The sequence below is a fragment of the Scyliorhinus torazame genome, chromosome 5 (genome assembly GCF_047496885.1).
Source record: "Scyliorhinus torazame isolate Kashiwa2021f chromosome 5, sScyTor2.1, whole genome shotgun sequence".
Classification (NCBI taxonomy): domain Eukaryota; kingdom Metazoa; phylum Chordata; class Chondrichthyes; order Carcharhiniformes; family Scyliorhinidae; genus Scyliorhinus; species Scyliorhinus torazame.
The window spans coordinates 263012890-263028329 of record NC_092711.1 but is presented as its reverse complement, the minus strand read 5'-3'; the positions used below and the strand labels follow the sequence as shown (position 1 = coordinate 263028329).

At 52.6% G+C, this 15440-nt stretch overlaps 1 protein-coding gene across 1 annotated transcript in view; it reads right to left on the bottom strand.

Annotated features, from left to right (window-relative positions):
* The window catches only part of tex11 (testis expressed 11), a 447334-nt gene that overhangs the window by 77317 nt on the left and 354577 nt on the right, over window positions 1-15440 (bottom strand). Inside the window, exon 24 of the mRNA XM_072501531.1 lies at window positions 7289-7375. Coding sequence (XP_072357632.1) covers window positions 7289-7375 — 87 coding nt within the window. The remainder of the gene's footprint in view (window positions 1-7288; window positions 7376-15440) is intronic.

Below are 15440 nucleotides of genomic sequence, written 5' to 3'. Positions count from 1 at the left end.
TATGCACGCCCCTCACTGTCTTAAGCTCACAAAGTCAACCCAATGACGAAAGATAGACTTTTACCCCACGAGCACCCAATTTAATAATAATAATAATTGTCACAAGTAGGCTTCAATGAAGTTACTGTGAAAAGCCCCTAGTCGCCACATTCCTGCGCCTGTTCCGGGAGACCAGTACGGGAATTGAACACACGCTGCTGGCAATTTTCTGCATTACAAACCAGCTGTTTAGCCCACTGTGCTAAACCAGCCCCATTTCGTATGGGCCAGGGTTTAGAGAACACCACAGTATATGATGGAGTTCACCTAACCCATAACTTTTAATAGATTTTGGTTACGAGGAGCACAAGAGCCCACTTTCCAGGTGTTATGCAACAGAGATCTTAAGTATTTTTAAACAAAACAATGTTTATTCTTTGAATCCAGTTAACATTTTATAAACACACAGTAAACATTTTATCAGCTACCAACACAAATACCCCCCCAAAGATACAGTACTCTATAGGTAATAACTTTCCTAACATCCATAAGCCAAACACCCTTTTCAAACAAAACAGTAGGTTTGAATTCCTTACAGAAAGCAGGTATTTCTTTGAAGTTATCAAGTGGTCTGGAGGCATTCTTTAGCATGCAGAGAGAGACCAAAAAAACACCTTCTTTGTTTGAATGCAGCTCCCAACTGAAAACAAAACCCCAAAACTCAGAGGCACAAAGCAGCTTCCAGCTCAAAACGAAAGTAAAAGACTGAATCACAGCCCAGCTCCACCCACACAATGACATCACTGCAGCCATTTGATAAAACACACTTTTCTTAAAGGGACCCTCACATGATAACCCTGAAGACCCCTCTGTCATCCTTCCATGTCCTAAACATAGCATCTATCCTAGTCATTGTGAACTTATGGTTATTGCAGATAGGGGCCTCTATAGACATACCACTGAGTTTGAAGTGGCACCTGAACTGGTTCCCGGTCTTTATGTGGCTACCACACGGCTCCTAGATATGTGTGAGGGGCTGGGAGTGAGGCGGGGCCAGCACCCAGAGAAATGTCACCGTGCAGGGGGCCCAGTCTGCCTCAGGCTCATTGAGCCACCCCACTCTGTGTTTGCGCAGTGGTAAACAGGAGGTTAGGCATGTCCAGGCATCCCATGTGTCACCCTCTCTGCAAGATGGCTTTTTGGACACTCGGGGCTCCCCCCCAGACAAAGGCCATGATTAGCAGGATTAGTTCGCCTCGAGTTGGGGAGTTCCTGTCTGTGGCGGACCTTCTCCTCAATATTAGGCAGGTTGAGGCTCAGCCGTATGTGCAGCCGGCAGTCCCACCAATAGCTCAGAAGGTGCCACCCCGCTGGTGGCGTGCAGCGTGGTGTGGTAATGAAATAAAAACCAGGTCAAAAGGGTCTCCGGGGAACCAGAGGTCTGATTCCACATCCCAAACTTGAAAGTCTATGCTGCCTGCTCAGCGAAACCATTTGATGATGGGTGGTGAAGTGCGGCGCTCACGTGGCTGACACATTTCAGTAGCAAAAAATCCCCATTGGTGAATACGGTGACGTTGTCCGACACGAATACCTTCGGGATTCCATGAGGGTGGAGGCCTGGCCCACATCGTTGTCACCATGTGGTGGACATCTAACCATTTCAAATGGGTATCCACGATGAGCAGAAACATCACTCCCTGAAAAAGTCCTGCAAAATCAACGTGGAGAAGGGACCACGGTCAGCCCGGCCACTCCCATGGGTGGAGTGGTGCTACAGCTGGAAGCCTCTGGTGCTCCTGGCACCACATATATTGTCAGGGTCCCGATTTCGGAGTCGATTCAGGGCGAGAAGACATTACTTCGGGCCAACATCTTCAAATTTGAGACCCCTGGGCGGCCGTTGTGTAGATCCTTTGGGATGGCCCCATGGCCTCTTTCAGGCACGACCAAACAGAATCCCCAGAGCAAAATAACATCCACCACACTGAGCTCTGCTACCTTTGTGGTGGACGCCTCATCCGGGAGTGCTTGATGCTGAGTCCCGTATAGTAAAATGTGACGGACTCTGGTCAGCACTGGGCCCATCGGAGTCCATACCTCTGTCTGGGTCGCTGTGACTGGCAACGAGTCCATGAAGTGCAAAGCAGTGACTACTTAATCGGAAGCAGCGGGTGTGAGTGGTCTGGTAGGTAATGGAAGTTGGTTGAGGGCGTCTGCGTATCTTTGTGCCTGGCCGGTGCTCCAAAACATATTTGTACCTTGCCAAAAGTAATGCCGACACTGAATCTGGGTGGATGCCACAAGCGGGATTGCCCTGTCCTCCTTCAAAAATCCCAGTGATGCGCAATCAATTACACTCAAGACAAAGTGATTTCATAACTGAAGGCTTTAATCTACTAGAACTTGTTCCCCAGCAGCTTCGGTACGGAAAGTGAAGGCTGCTGGGACGGCACCGTTTATTATACTCCGCCTGTCAGGGCGGAGCTACGTAACAACAGCCAACGGTAGACTCCTGGGTCTAACCAATGGTCATCAGCCTCTTAGGGACCGCAATACCTGGTACTACCACATTCACCCCGTTAAAAAAAAAGAGTCCGGCGGGGGTGGAAGCCAGTGGTCACAGTCGCCTTTAACATGATATGATCAGGTATGGAGATACCGTGGTGTCGAGGATATTTACAAAGTGTTCAGAGTGAAGCAATCAGTCGATCGGGTGGCCTGGTCGTCCTTCTGGAGCGTCTGGGCTTCGGTGGTGATTCTGGTGAGGGTCCCGGTGGTTGCGACTCCGGGAGCATGGTTTCGGCCTCCCCTAGGCGGCGCTGTTGGGGCAAACGGTTGACAAGGGGAGGGGGGGCCATCTGTAGGTGGCGTCGGTGGGTGGGCGGGCCTAGGCAGGAGTACTGACCCCTCCCACTGCTGTGGGGGGGGGGGGGTAATGATTCGGGTGCGCATGGGGTACCGGCGGGCGCCAGGTCCCGAAGGGAGACTCTATCTTGCCGGCTGTCAGGGAACACCATTAGGCGTACTGGGGGTTAGCGTGCAGCAGGTGGACCCTCTCGACCAACGGGTCCTACTTGTGCGCCCGCACGTGCTTCCGAAGCAGGATGGGTCCGGGTGTCGTGAGACAGGTTGGGAGCGAGGTCCCGGAGGACCTCCTGGGGAAAACAAGGAGACGTTCATGAGGGGTCGGATTTGTGGTTGTACAGAGCAGCGACCGGATGGCATGGAGGGCCATCTGGAGGACTTCTTGCCAGCGGGAGACTGGGAGATTCCTGGACCGTAGGGTCAGTAGGAGAGTCTTCCAGACCGTTCCGTTCTCCCTCTCCACCTGTCCGTTTCCCCGGGGGTTGTAACTGGTCGTCCTGCTCGAGGCGATGCCCTTGCTGAGCAGGAATTGATGCAGTTCGTCGCTCATAAAGGAGGACCCCCTCTCACTGTGTATGTACGCGGGGAAACCGAACAGTGTAAAGATACCCTGGAGGGCCTTGACGACGGTGGTTGTGGTCAAGTCGGGGCAGGGGATGGCGAATGGGAACCGGGAGTACTCGTCAATCACGTTCAGGAAATACGTGTTGCAGTCGGTGGAGTGGAGGGGGCCCTTGAAATCCATGCTGAGGCGTTCAAAGGGACGGGAAGCTGTTATCAGGTGCGCCCTCTCTGGCCGGTAGAAGTGCGGTTTGCACTCTGCGCAGATTTGGCAGTCCCTGGTGACTGACCTGACCTCCACGATGGAGTAGGGCAGGTTGCGGGTCTTGACGAAATGGAAAAAGCGACTGACCCCCGGGTGGCAGAGGTCCTCGTGGAGGGCTCAGAGGTGGTCCACTCGTGCTGTGGCACAAGTGCCGCGGGACAGGGCAACAGGACGCTCGTTTAGCTTCCCCGGACGGTACAAGATCTGGTAGTTGAAGGTGGAGAGTTCTATCCTCCACCGCAAGATCTTGTCGTTTTTAATCTTGCCCCGCTGTGCATTACCGAACATGAAGGCAACCGACCGTTGGTCCGTGAGGAGAGTGAATCTCCTGCCGGGCAGGTAATGCCTCCAATGTCTCACAGCTTCTACTATGGCTTGTGCCTCTTTTTCGACTGAGGAATGCCGAATTTCGGAAGCATGGAGGGCACGGGAGAAGAAAGCCACGGGCCTGCCCGCTTGGTTGAGGATGGCCGCCAGAGCTACGTCGGACACATCACTCTCGACCTGGAAGGGGAAGGACTCGTCGATGGCGCGCATCGTGGCCCTTGCAATGTCTACTTTGATGCGGCTGAAAGCATGGCGGGCCACCGTCGAAAGGGGGAAGGTTGTGGACTGGATTAGGGGTCGGGCTTTGTCTGCGTAGTTGGGGACCCACTGTGCGTAATAGCTGAAAAACCCGAGACAGCGCTTCAGGGCCTTGGGGCAGTGAGGGAGGGGGAACTCCATAAGGGGGCGCATGCGTTCGGGGTCGGGGCCTATAACTCCATTTCGCACTACGTAGCCTAGAATGGCTAGACGGTCGGTGCTAAACACGCATTTATCCTTATTGTATGTCAGGTTAAGGATTTCCGCGGTCTGGAGGAATTTGCGGAGGTTGGTGTCGTGGTCCTGCTGGTCATGGCCGCAGATGGTGACATTATCCTGATAGGGGAACGTTGCGCGTAAGCCGTACCGGTCAACCGTTCGGTGACACCAAAGGGAACCCATAAAAATTGATAGACCAGCCCATCTGCCTCGAAGGCAGTGTACTTGCGATCACTATCATGGAGGGGTAGCTGGTGGTAGGCGGACTTGAGATCCACCGTGGAGGAAACCTTGTATTGTGCGATCTTGTTTACCAGGTCGGCTATACGGGGGAAGAGGGTACGCGTCCAGCTGCGTAAACCTGTTGATGGTCTGGCTGTAGTCAATGACCATCCTATGCTTCTCCCCGGTCTTTACCACCACTACTTGAGCTCTCCAGGGACTTTTGCTCGCTTCGATGACCCCTTCACCCAGCAGCTTTTGGACCTCTGTCCTGATGAAGGTCCGGTCCTGGGCACTGTACCGCCTGCTCCTGGTGGCGATGGGTTTGCAATCCGGGGTGAGGTTCGCAAACAGGGAAGGCGGGTCGACCTTAAGGGTCGCGAGGCCGCAGACAGTAAGGGGAGGTATAGGGCCGCCGAATTTAAAGGTCAGGCTTTGCAAGTGGCATTGGAAGTCCAGCCCCAGGAGGGTAGCCGCGCAGAGGTGCGGCAGGACATACAGGCGGAAATTGTCGAATTTCCTGCCTTGGACAGTGAGGTTCGCTAGGCAGAACCCCTTTATCTCCACCGAGTGTGACCCGGAGGCCAGGGAGATCCTTTGGTTTACAGGGTGGGTTACAAGTGAACAGCGCCTTACCGTGTCAGGGTGAACAAAGCTTTCCGTGCTCCCAGAATCAATCAGGCAAGACGCCTCGTGGCCGTTGGTGAAGACCATCGTTGTAGCCGTTGCGAGTGTCCGGGGTCGACTTTGGCCCAGTGTCACCGAGGCCAGATGAAGCAGTTGCGAGTTCTGATCGGGCAGCGTGTAGTCGGCCCAGCTGGGGGCCCATCCAAGATGGCGTCACCCATGGGTCGCACATGGTGTCCAGGGATGAACAAGATGGCGGCGGGAATGGACAAAATGGCGGCACCCACCCGTCCAGCGTGGTGTAAGATGGCCTGGCAGACCCCCACAAAGTGGCCCTTCTTGCCGCAGGCGGGGATGATTCGCCTGCCCGCAGAGGAAACAGCGGGGCCCGGCGGCGTTAGCGGGTCGTTTCGTAGCGCAGGCTTGCGGGGTCAGGGGGCCCAGGGGGCCGCCGGGCGGTCGGACGCATGGGTCTGTGCGTTTTTGTAGGCAACGTCCATGGACCCTGCCAGGGCCCGTGCCTCTCTAAGTTCAAGGGTGTCCCTTTCTAGGAGTCTTCAGCGGATATCTGAGGAGCTCATACCTGCTACGAAAGCACCCCTGATTAAAAGTTCCGTGTGCTCTCTCCCCGAAACTTGCGGGCAGCCACAGTAGCGCTCGGTAGAAATCTTCCAACGATTCCCCGGGGCTCTGCCGTCTCGTAGCAAGCAGGTGACGTGCGTAGACCTGATTTACAGGGCGGATATAATGTCCTTCCAACAGTTCGATCGCAGCATCATAGTTCTCTGCCTCCTCGATAAGGGTGTAGATCCCAGGGCTGACCCTTGAGCGCAGGAGATGCATTTTCTGTCCTTCCGAGGGGGTGCCTCCGGCCGTCTCCAGGTAGCCTTTAAAGCACGCCAGCCAGTGTTTAAATATTGCAGCCGAGTTCTCCACGTGGGGGCTGAGTTGAAGGCACTCCCGTTTGATTCGGAGATCCATCCTTCCAGCTTAAATCTAGTAGATTAAATTGATGCGCAATCAATTACACTCAAGACGAAGTGATTTCGTAACTGAAGGCTTTAACCTACTAGAACTTGTTCCCCAGCAGCTTCGGTACAGAAAGTGAAGGCTGCTGGGACGGCACCCTTTATTATACTCCGCCTGTCAGGGCGGAGCTACGTAACAACAGCCAATGGTAGACTCCTGGGTCTAACCAATGGTCATCAGCCTCTTAGGTACCGCAATACCTGGTACTACCACACCCAGGAGGTGTTTGTGGTCAGGAAGGACCATAACAGTGTGACCGTGCACACACTGGTGGAAAAGTTTCACAGTGAATACCACCGGCAAACCTTCTTTTTCCATTCACCCATCGTTTTGCTCTGCCGCCGCCAGGGTGCAGGAGGCAAACACGATGGGGCGCTCTGTGTCGTCGTCCATCCTGTGTGCAAGAACAGCCCCGATGTTGTCAGGCAAGGCATTGCAGGTCAGCAGACGGGGCTCTGGCAGGTCGAAATACGTTAAGAGTTGCGTTGAGTCTCTTAATCCGTGACCTGTGGTAGCCCCCCCACCGCCCCCAGCATGTTTTACATTATCGTCTGAAATATAGCACAGGCGGACGACACTCCGTTTGCGCCCTAGGTTTCGAAGAAACATTGCATTTAAATATGTGTTTTAAAACAGTGTATTTAGCCAAGCCTTTTTAAAGAGTTGACAGGTATTTAAGGTGTTTTCATGTTTTTTCCCCCCTTGGACTGTAAATAATAAGCCATTTTCCTTGGTAACATTTTTCTGCCAGCTAGCCAACACAGGAGAGTCACTGGAGGAGAAGAGCATAATTAATTGTGTCAAAGTTGAGAAGAACGACAATTGGAATGAGTCCCAGATGGCATAAAACAAAAATAATTCTACTTTTTAGTCATTGCAGGTCTGTTAATCCTCTCCAGTGTATTTTCTTGGCCAGACTGTTCATTCTTTTACCTATTTTTCGAAACCAATTTGCTTCACTACTTTTCAGCTCTACAGTCATCTTTCCCTCAGCTATCTGAACCATTAGTTTCTTATGAGCTGTAAGAAAAACAGCAAAGTCACTGTTAACAATTGGAAAATGCAGCCATTATAATGTTTATAGCGTATAAGCTTTTTATATCAGCGTGAAATTTGTTTGCAACAATTTTTAATCACTAAAGTGAAACATGTGATAAGTCCATAATTTCTCACAAATATACTTGAGGGCAGCACGGTAGCACACGTGGCTAGCACTGTGGCTTCACAGCTCCAGGGTCCCAGGTTTGATTCCCCGCTGAGTCACTATCTGTGCGGAGTCTGCACGTTCTCCCAGTGTCTGCATGGGTTTCCTCCAGGTGCTCCGGTTTCCTCCCACAGTCTAAAGACATGCAGGTTAGGTGGATTGGCCATGATAAATTGCCCTTAGTGTCCAAAAAGGTTAAGAGGGGTTATTGGGTTATGGGGATATGGTGGAAGTGAGGGCTTAAGTGGGTCGGTACAGACTAGATGGGCCGAATGGCCTCCTTCTGCACTGTATGTTCTATGTTCAGTAAATTGGAAAGTATAATCCAAAACTAAATATTACAGGAAGTACATTTTCAAATTAAACATTACAGAAAGTGCAAAAAAATGCACTTCTCTCCATACAGCATGCTGGACACGGAATGCCTCTACACAATTGCAATGTACGTGGTATTTACAATATACATTCCAGGTCAAGCACACGGCTCCAAGGTATTGGTCGGCACATAACATTCTTGAGGCCCTGAGGGAAAAGCAAATGGTGGATCCTGTTGGATGTTCCGTGAGCAGAATGTCAAAGTCAATTGGCAGAAGGCCTCATCGCATACGTTTTAAAGAAGCACCATGAAATACCATGGCTGGTGGCGAGAAGGGAACTCCCTCCAAGATCCTTAATTCTCACTGATGTTTTACTCCCACGACATGCTGCCCTCATAGAATGTACGATGGGGAAGAGATTGTCCTCCACTTCTTTCTGGAAAAAGGTGCAGTGGTCTTTGTTGTACCTTCCGACTAAAAGTACAAAAGAAATAGGATTGCAGAAGCACATGGGTTTCAAGCAAGATTAACAGAGGTTTATTGAATAGGTTTTCACTGTACAAGGTTTGGCACTAGACTCCCCAAAAGCCCGTGAAGTGGTCAATGATGTCACGTAAGTCCTGTGACTCAAATCTTAAAGACATTGCAGAGAGACGTACAGTGACGGGGAGGTGCTGAGAGGGTGAACAGAAGGTGGCACTCTTTCTGGAAACTTGAAATTAAACACTTTTAGTCCAAATTCCGACCACTCTTCCAACACCACTACAACGAAGGAGGCATGCCAGGCAACAACCCGGGGAGCCACAAAGATGGCAGAGACAGTAAATGCCTGGAGAGAAAGACTGAGGCAAACGCGTACACGTGGGGATCCGGCCACCCCTGAATGGGATGGGCTGCCAGAACATATGCCTGGATATCCCCCGATAAATGAATGCAGGGACCTCCTAACAAAGGAGCTCCAAGTGCTCAAAGACGGCATTAAACTCAAAATGCTATACTCCACCCCCTTAACAGTGACCCAATTACGGGACACGTGCGAGAAAATCACACCGTTCCTCCCCACCTCAGACCCCCACCATTTCTTTGCCACAGTTTTTTTTTTTTATAAATGTTTTATTGAATTTTTTTTCCCAAACAACAATTTTTCCCCTCTTACAAAGCAAACGCAACAATAACAATACAGAAATTGTAAACAATACACAAGTAACAAAACCCCTTTATCTTTGACCTAAACTAAACCCCCCCCCCCCCCCCCCGCCCTCCCCCTGGGTTGCTGCTGCTGGTCATCTGTCTTCCCTCTAACGTTCCCCTAGGTAGTCGAGAAATGGCTGCCACCGCCTGGTGAACCCTTGAGCCGATCCTCCCAGGGCAAACTTTATCTGCTCCAGTTTAATGAACCCCGCCATATCATTTACCCAGGCCTCCAGTCCGGGGGGTTTCGCCTCCTTCCACATGAGTAGGATCCTGCGCCGGGCTACTAGGGACGCAAAGGCCACAACGTCGGCCTCTTTCGCCTCCTGCACTCCCGGCTCTTCCGCAACTCCAAATAGAGCTAACCCCCAGCCTGGTTTGACCCGGGCCTTCACCACCCGCGAAATCACTCCCGTCACTCCCTTCCAATACCCTTCCAGTGCCGGGCATGCCCAAAACATATGTGCGTGGTTTGCCGGGCTCCCGCCACACCTCCCACATTTGTCCTCCACTCCAAAGAACCTGCTCAATCTTGCTCCCGTTGTGTGTGCTCTATGTAGCACCTTAAATTGAATCAGGCTAAGCCTGGCGCATGAGGAAGAGGAATTTACCCTGCTTAGGGCATCAGCCCACATACCCTCCTCTATCTCCTCCCCTAGTTCTTCTTCCCACTTTCCTTTTAGTTCGCCCACCGACTCCTCCCCCATCTCTCGGTAAATCTCTGACACCTTGCCCTCTCCGACCCACACCCCTGAAAGCACCCTGTCCTGTATCCCCTGTGTCGGGAGCAACGGAAATTCCCTCACCTGTTGTCTAGTAAATGCCCTCACCTGCATATATCTCAAGAAATTTCCCCGGGGCAACTTATACTTTTCCTCCAATGCTCCCAAGCTCGCAAAAGTCCCATCTATAAATAAATCTCCCACCCTCCTAATTCCCAACTGGAACCAGCTCTGAAATCCTCCATCCATTCTTCCTGGGGCGAACCTATGGTTGTTCCTGATTGGGGACCCCACCAGGGCTCCCCGCACCCCTCTCTGTCGCCTCCACTGTCCCCAGATATTCAATGTTGCCGCCACCACCGGGTTCGTGGTAAACTTTTTAGGTGAGATCGGTAGGGGCGCCGTCACCAGCGCCTCTAAACTCGTCCCTTTACAGGACGTTCTCTCCAGTCTTTCCCACGCCGCTCCCTCACCCTCCATCATCCATTTACGTATCATTGCCACATTGGCGGCCCAATAGTAATCGCCCAAGTTCGGTAGTGCCAATCCTCCTCTGTCCCTACTACGCTGAAGGAACCCCCTCCTTACTCTCGGAACTTTCCCTGCCCACACGAAGCTCGTGATGCTCCTGTCTATTTTATTAAAAAAGGTCTTAGTGATTAGTATAGGGAGACATTGAAATACAAATAAGAACCTCGGGAGGACCATCATCTTAATTGCTTGCACCCTGCCCGCCAGCGATAGAGGCTGCATGTCCCACCTCTTGAAGTCCTCCTCCATTTGTTCTACCAACCGTGTCAGATTAAGTCTGTGCAAGGTTCCCCAGCTCCGAGCGATCTGAATCCCCAGGTATCGGAAGTTTCTTTCCACTTTCCTTAGAGGCAAGCCTTCTATCTCTCTACTCTGGTCCCCTGGATGTATCACAAATAATTCACTCTTCCCCATGTTTAGCCTATACCCCGAGAAATCCCCGAACCCCCTCAAAATTAGCATAACCTCTATCATTCCCCCCGCTGGGTCCGACACGTATAACAATAGGTCATCCGCATATAACGAGACTCGGTGTTCTTCTCCCCCTCTAATCACCCCTCTCCATTTCCTGGAGTCTCTCAACGCCATGGCCAGAGGTTCAATTGCCAACGCGAACAACAATGGAGACAGCGGGCATCCCTGTCTTGTTCCCCTATATAGTCGGAAATACTCCGATCTATGTCGACCTGTAACTACGCTTGCCGTTGGAGCCCCATAAAGAAGTCTAACCCAGCTAATAAACCCGTTCCCAAACCCAAACCTCCTTAACACTTCCCATAAATACTCCCACTCCACCCTATCAAATGCCTTCTCTGCGTCCATTGCCGCCACTATCTCTGCCTCCCCCTCCACTGGGGGCATCATTATCACCCCTAATAGTCGTCGCACGTTAACATTCAGTTGTCTCCCTTTTACGAACCCTGTCTGGTCTTCGTGCACCACCCCTGGGACACAGTCCTCTATCCTCGATGCCAGTGCCTTTGCCAACAATTTGGCGTCCACGTTCAACAATGAAATGGGTCTATAGGACCCGCACTGCAACGGATCTTTATCCCTCTTCAAAATTAACGATATCGTCGCCTCCGACATCGTCGGGGGTAGAGTCCCCCCTTTCCTGGCCTCATTGAACGTCCTCACCATCAACGGGGCCAACAAGTCCACATATTTTCTGTAATACTCCACCGGGAACCCGTCTGGTCCTGGGGCCTTCCCTGCTTGCATGCTTCCCAGTCCCTTAATAACCTCGTCCACCCCAATCGGTGCCCCCAGGCCTACCACCTTCCGCTCCTCCACTTTCGGGAACCTCAATTGGTCCAGGAACTGCCGCATCCCCTCCTCTCCCTCTGGGGGTTGAGACCTATACAGTTCCTCATAGAAGGTCTTGAACACCTCATTTATCTTTCCTGCCCTTCGCACCGTGTCTCCCCTTTCGTCTCTAATTCCTCCTATCTCCCTCGCTGCTGCCCTCTTTCGCAATTGATGAGCCAACAGGCGACTCGCCTTTTCCCCATATTCATACCTCCTCCCCTGTGCCTTCCTCCACAGTACCTCCGCCTTTCTGGTGGTCAGAAGGTCAAATTCCGTCTGGAGTCGTCTCCTCTCCCTGTACAATTCCTCCTCCGGGGTGTCTCTGCAAATTCCCTATCCACCCTTAAAATCTCCCCCAGTAATCTTTCCCTTTCCTTGGCCTCTGTTTTCCTTTTGTGGGCCCCAATGGAGATCAGCTCTCCTCTGACCACCGCTTTTAGTGCTTCCCATACCACTCCCACAGGGACCTCGCCGTCGTCATTGACCTCCAGATATCTCTCAATACACCCCCGCACTCTTGCACACACTCCCTCATCCGCCATCAGTCCCACATCTAATCGCCAGAGTGTTCTCTGCTCCCTTTCCTCTCCTAATTCCAGGTCCACCCAATGTGGGGCATGATCCGAAACCGCTATGGCTGAGTACTCAGCTTCTTCCACCCTAGAGATCAACGACCTTCCCAAAACAAAAAAATCTATCCGGGAGTACACTTTATGGACATGGGAGAAGAAGGAAAACTCCCTAGCCCTAGGTCTAAGAAATCGCCATGGATCCACTCCCCCCATTTGGTCCATAAACCCCTTAAGTACCGTTGGCCGCTGCCGGCCTTCTTCCGGTCCTTGAGCTGGATCTATCTAGCCCCGGGTCCAGCACCGTATTAAAGTCCCCTCCTAAAATCAAGTTTCCTACCTCCAGGTCCGGTATACGCCCCAGCATCCGTCTCATAAATCCCGCATCGTCCCAGTTTGGGGCATACACGTTAACCAACACGACCTCCATTCCCTCCAGCCTGCCACTCACCATTACATATCTACCTCCGCTATCTGCTACGATGTTCTTTGCTTCAAATGCGACCTGTTTCCCCACCAAAATGGCCACCCCTCTATTCTTTGCGTCCAGTCCTGAGTGGAACACCTGTCCCACCCATCCTTTCCTTAGCCTAACTTGGTCCGCCACCTTTAGGTGCGTCTCTTGGAGCATAACCACGTCTGCCCTTAGTCCTTTCAAATGCGCGAGCACTCTGGCCCTTTTTATCGGTCCGTTCAGGCCTCTCACGTTCCACGTGATCAGCCTCACTAGGGGGCTACCTGCCCCCCTCCCGTGTCGACTAGCCATTACCTTCTCTAGGCCAGTCCCATATCCCGCCTCCGCGCTCCCGCTCGCTCCCCCAGCGTCGCACACCATCCCCGCCCACCCACTCTTTAGCCATTTCCTTTTGGATTTCCGCAGCAGCAACCCAGTTGTCCCCCCCCCCCCCCCTCCCCGCTAGATCTCTTTCTAGCATGATTGCTCCCCCCATATTACTTCCGTAAGTCAGCTGACTTCAACTGACCCCGGCTACTCCTGCTCACTCCTCGACCCCCCCCATGTGGGGAACTCCCATCCGCCTTGCGCCTGTCTTCCCGCCTTATTCTTTCTGGTGCGGGAACATCCCTTTACCTGACCCGCCTCTTATGGCGCAGCTCCCTTTCCCCTCCCCCTCCCCTTCCCCATTCTCCAACTATGTCCCGTCTTTCCCCCCTCACCGGCGCCCACATTTCCCCAATGTCTCCCCCCTTCCCTGTTTACTTCTCAATTAACTTCCACCGTAACATTAACAATAACATTTCCTGCAGCATCAGTCCCTCAGTTCCGATCCAATTTCTCTTCTTTGATGAAGGTCCATGCTTCCTCCGCCGTCTCGAAATAATGGTGTCTCTCCTGATACGTGACCCATAGTCTTGCCGGCTGCAGCATCCCGAACTTCACCTTCCTTTTATGCAACACCTCTTTGGCTCGGTTGAAGCTCGCCCTCCTTCTCGCCACCTCCGCACTCCAATCCTGGTATACCCGTACCACTGCATTCTCCCATCTGCTACTCCGCACCTTTTTAGCCCATCTCAGGACCTCTTCTCTATCCTTAAGGCGGTAAAATCGCACGATTATCGCCCTGGGTGGTTCTCCCGCTTTTGGTCTTCTCGCCGGAATCCGATTTGCCCACTCCACCTCCAAGGGGCCCGTAGGGGCCTCAGCACCCATCAGTGAGCTCAGCATCGTACTTGCGTACGCTCCACAGTCCACTCCTTCCACACCCTCAGGGAGACCCAGTATCCGAAGGTTCTTCCTTCGCGCTCCATTTTCTAGGGCTTCGATCCTTTCAGTACACTTTTTATGAAGTGCCTCGTGCGTCTGTGTCTCAACCGCCAGGCCCAGGATCTCGTCCTCAATATCTGTCACCTTCTGCTCCACCACACGGAGCTCTGTCTCCTGGGTCTTTAATGTCTCCTTGAGCCCCTCAATTGCCTGTAGCAACGGGGTCAGCACCTCCCTCTTCAGCAGCTCCACGCACCGTCTCACAATTTCATGCTCAGGCCCCCATGTCGCCTGCGCTTTCTCCGCCGCCATCTTGTACTTCTCTCTTTCTGACCCTTTGGTCGACGATTCCTCGCGCTGCAGCCGCCGCCGCCGGTTTTTTCCTCCTTCGTTTGGGGGGGACTCCCTTCTCACACGCCCCACACCGGGTTGCGTCGTCGAAAAATTCCCCGTTGGGGCTCTTAAAAGAGCCCGAAGGTCCGTCGGAGCTGGAGCCGCCGAAGCGTGCGGCTAGCTAGGCATCACCGCAACCGGAAGTCCCTTCAGTGGCCTTGATGAGGTCTCTTCACAGTTGTTCCCTCTGCTGCTAGAATTCACTTTTGATACAGGCCCTCAGGTCAGCTTGCAGCTTTAAGCTTGCCCTTCCCCCGCCTGCATGCTGGAAGAGGCCCTGTTTATCCTGCAGTTGCAGCCAAATCTTTTACTGTTTCTGCGTGTGTCTGGCAACCAAGAGACATACCCTTCCTGGGGGACACTGTCGGGGGAATATTGCAGCCTTCTTCCCACACCGGGAAATGTCAAACAAATGCCGTGGGGGCCCTGTAAAAGAGCCCAAAAGTCCGTTCCAAGCAGGAGCTGCCGAATATGCGACCTAGCTCTGCATAGCCGCACCCGGAAGTCTCTTTGCCACAGTTAAGCATCAGGCAACCATGTATGGCCTGGATGAGCGAGAGCATGTAAAGCTCACTGTTTTAAGTTTAGATCCTTCAGTAGCAGCAGCCCTTCCCGACCCACAGAATGTAGGAGGAGGCACCCTTGCAGAAATGCATACCGCAATCCTGGATGCGATCGGGTATAACCGGGGTGACCCCGTAGATGGCCTCAACAAACGTAGGCAAAAGAAATCCGAGCACCCCACAGCGTTTGCTGGACGCCTGTGGATCCACTTTGCAGCAGTCTTTGGAGACTTAGACCGTGCCCATTTGTCCCCAGACAACATGGCAAAATGGACCCGCACCCTTATCTCCCATGCCACAGAAACAGGACAGAAAGCTTGCGCGAGTTATGATCCCTCAGAGGAGGCCCATAATGAGAAGTGGGTAGTGAAAAGATTGTCCCGCACTTGGGAGCAATCTGTACAAAGCAAACCCGCAGTCAAGAATCCCGAGGAAAAGCAGGCCGCAGCAGATATGCAGGCAGTAAAAACACACCAGAACCCCGCATGGGTGAATGAGGGAAAGAACAGCCCCCACCCAAGTCACAGGAGTGTTACAACTGCGGACAGTTGGGACACTTCGCAA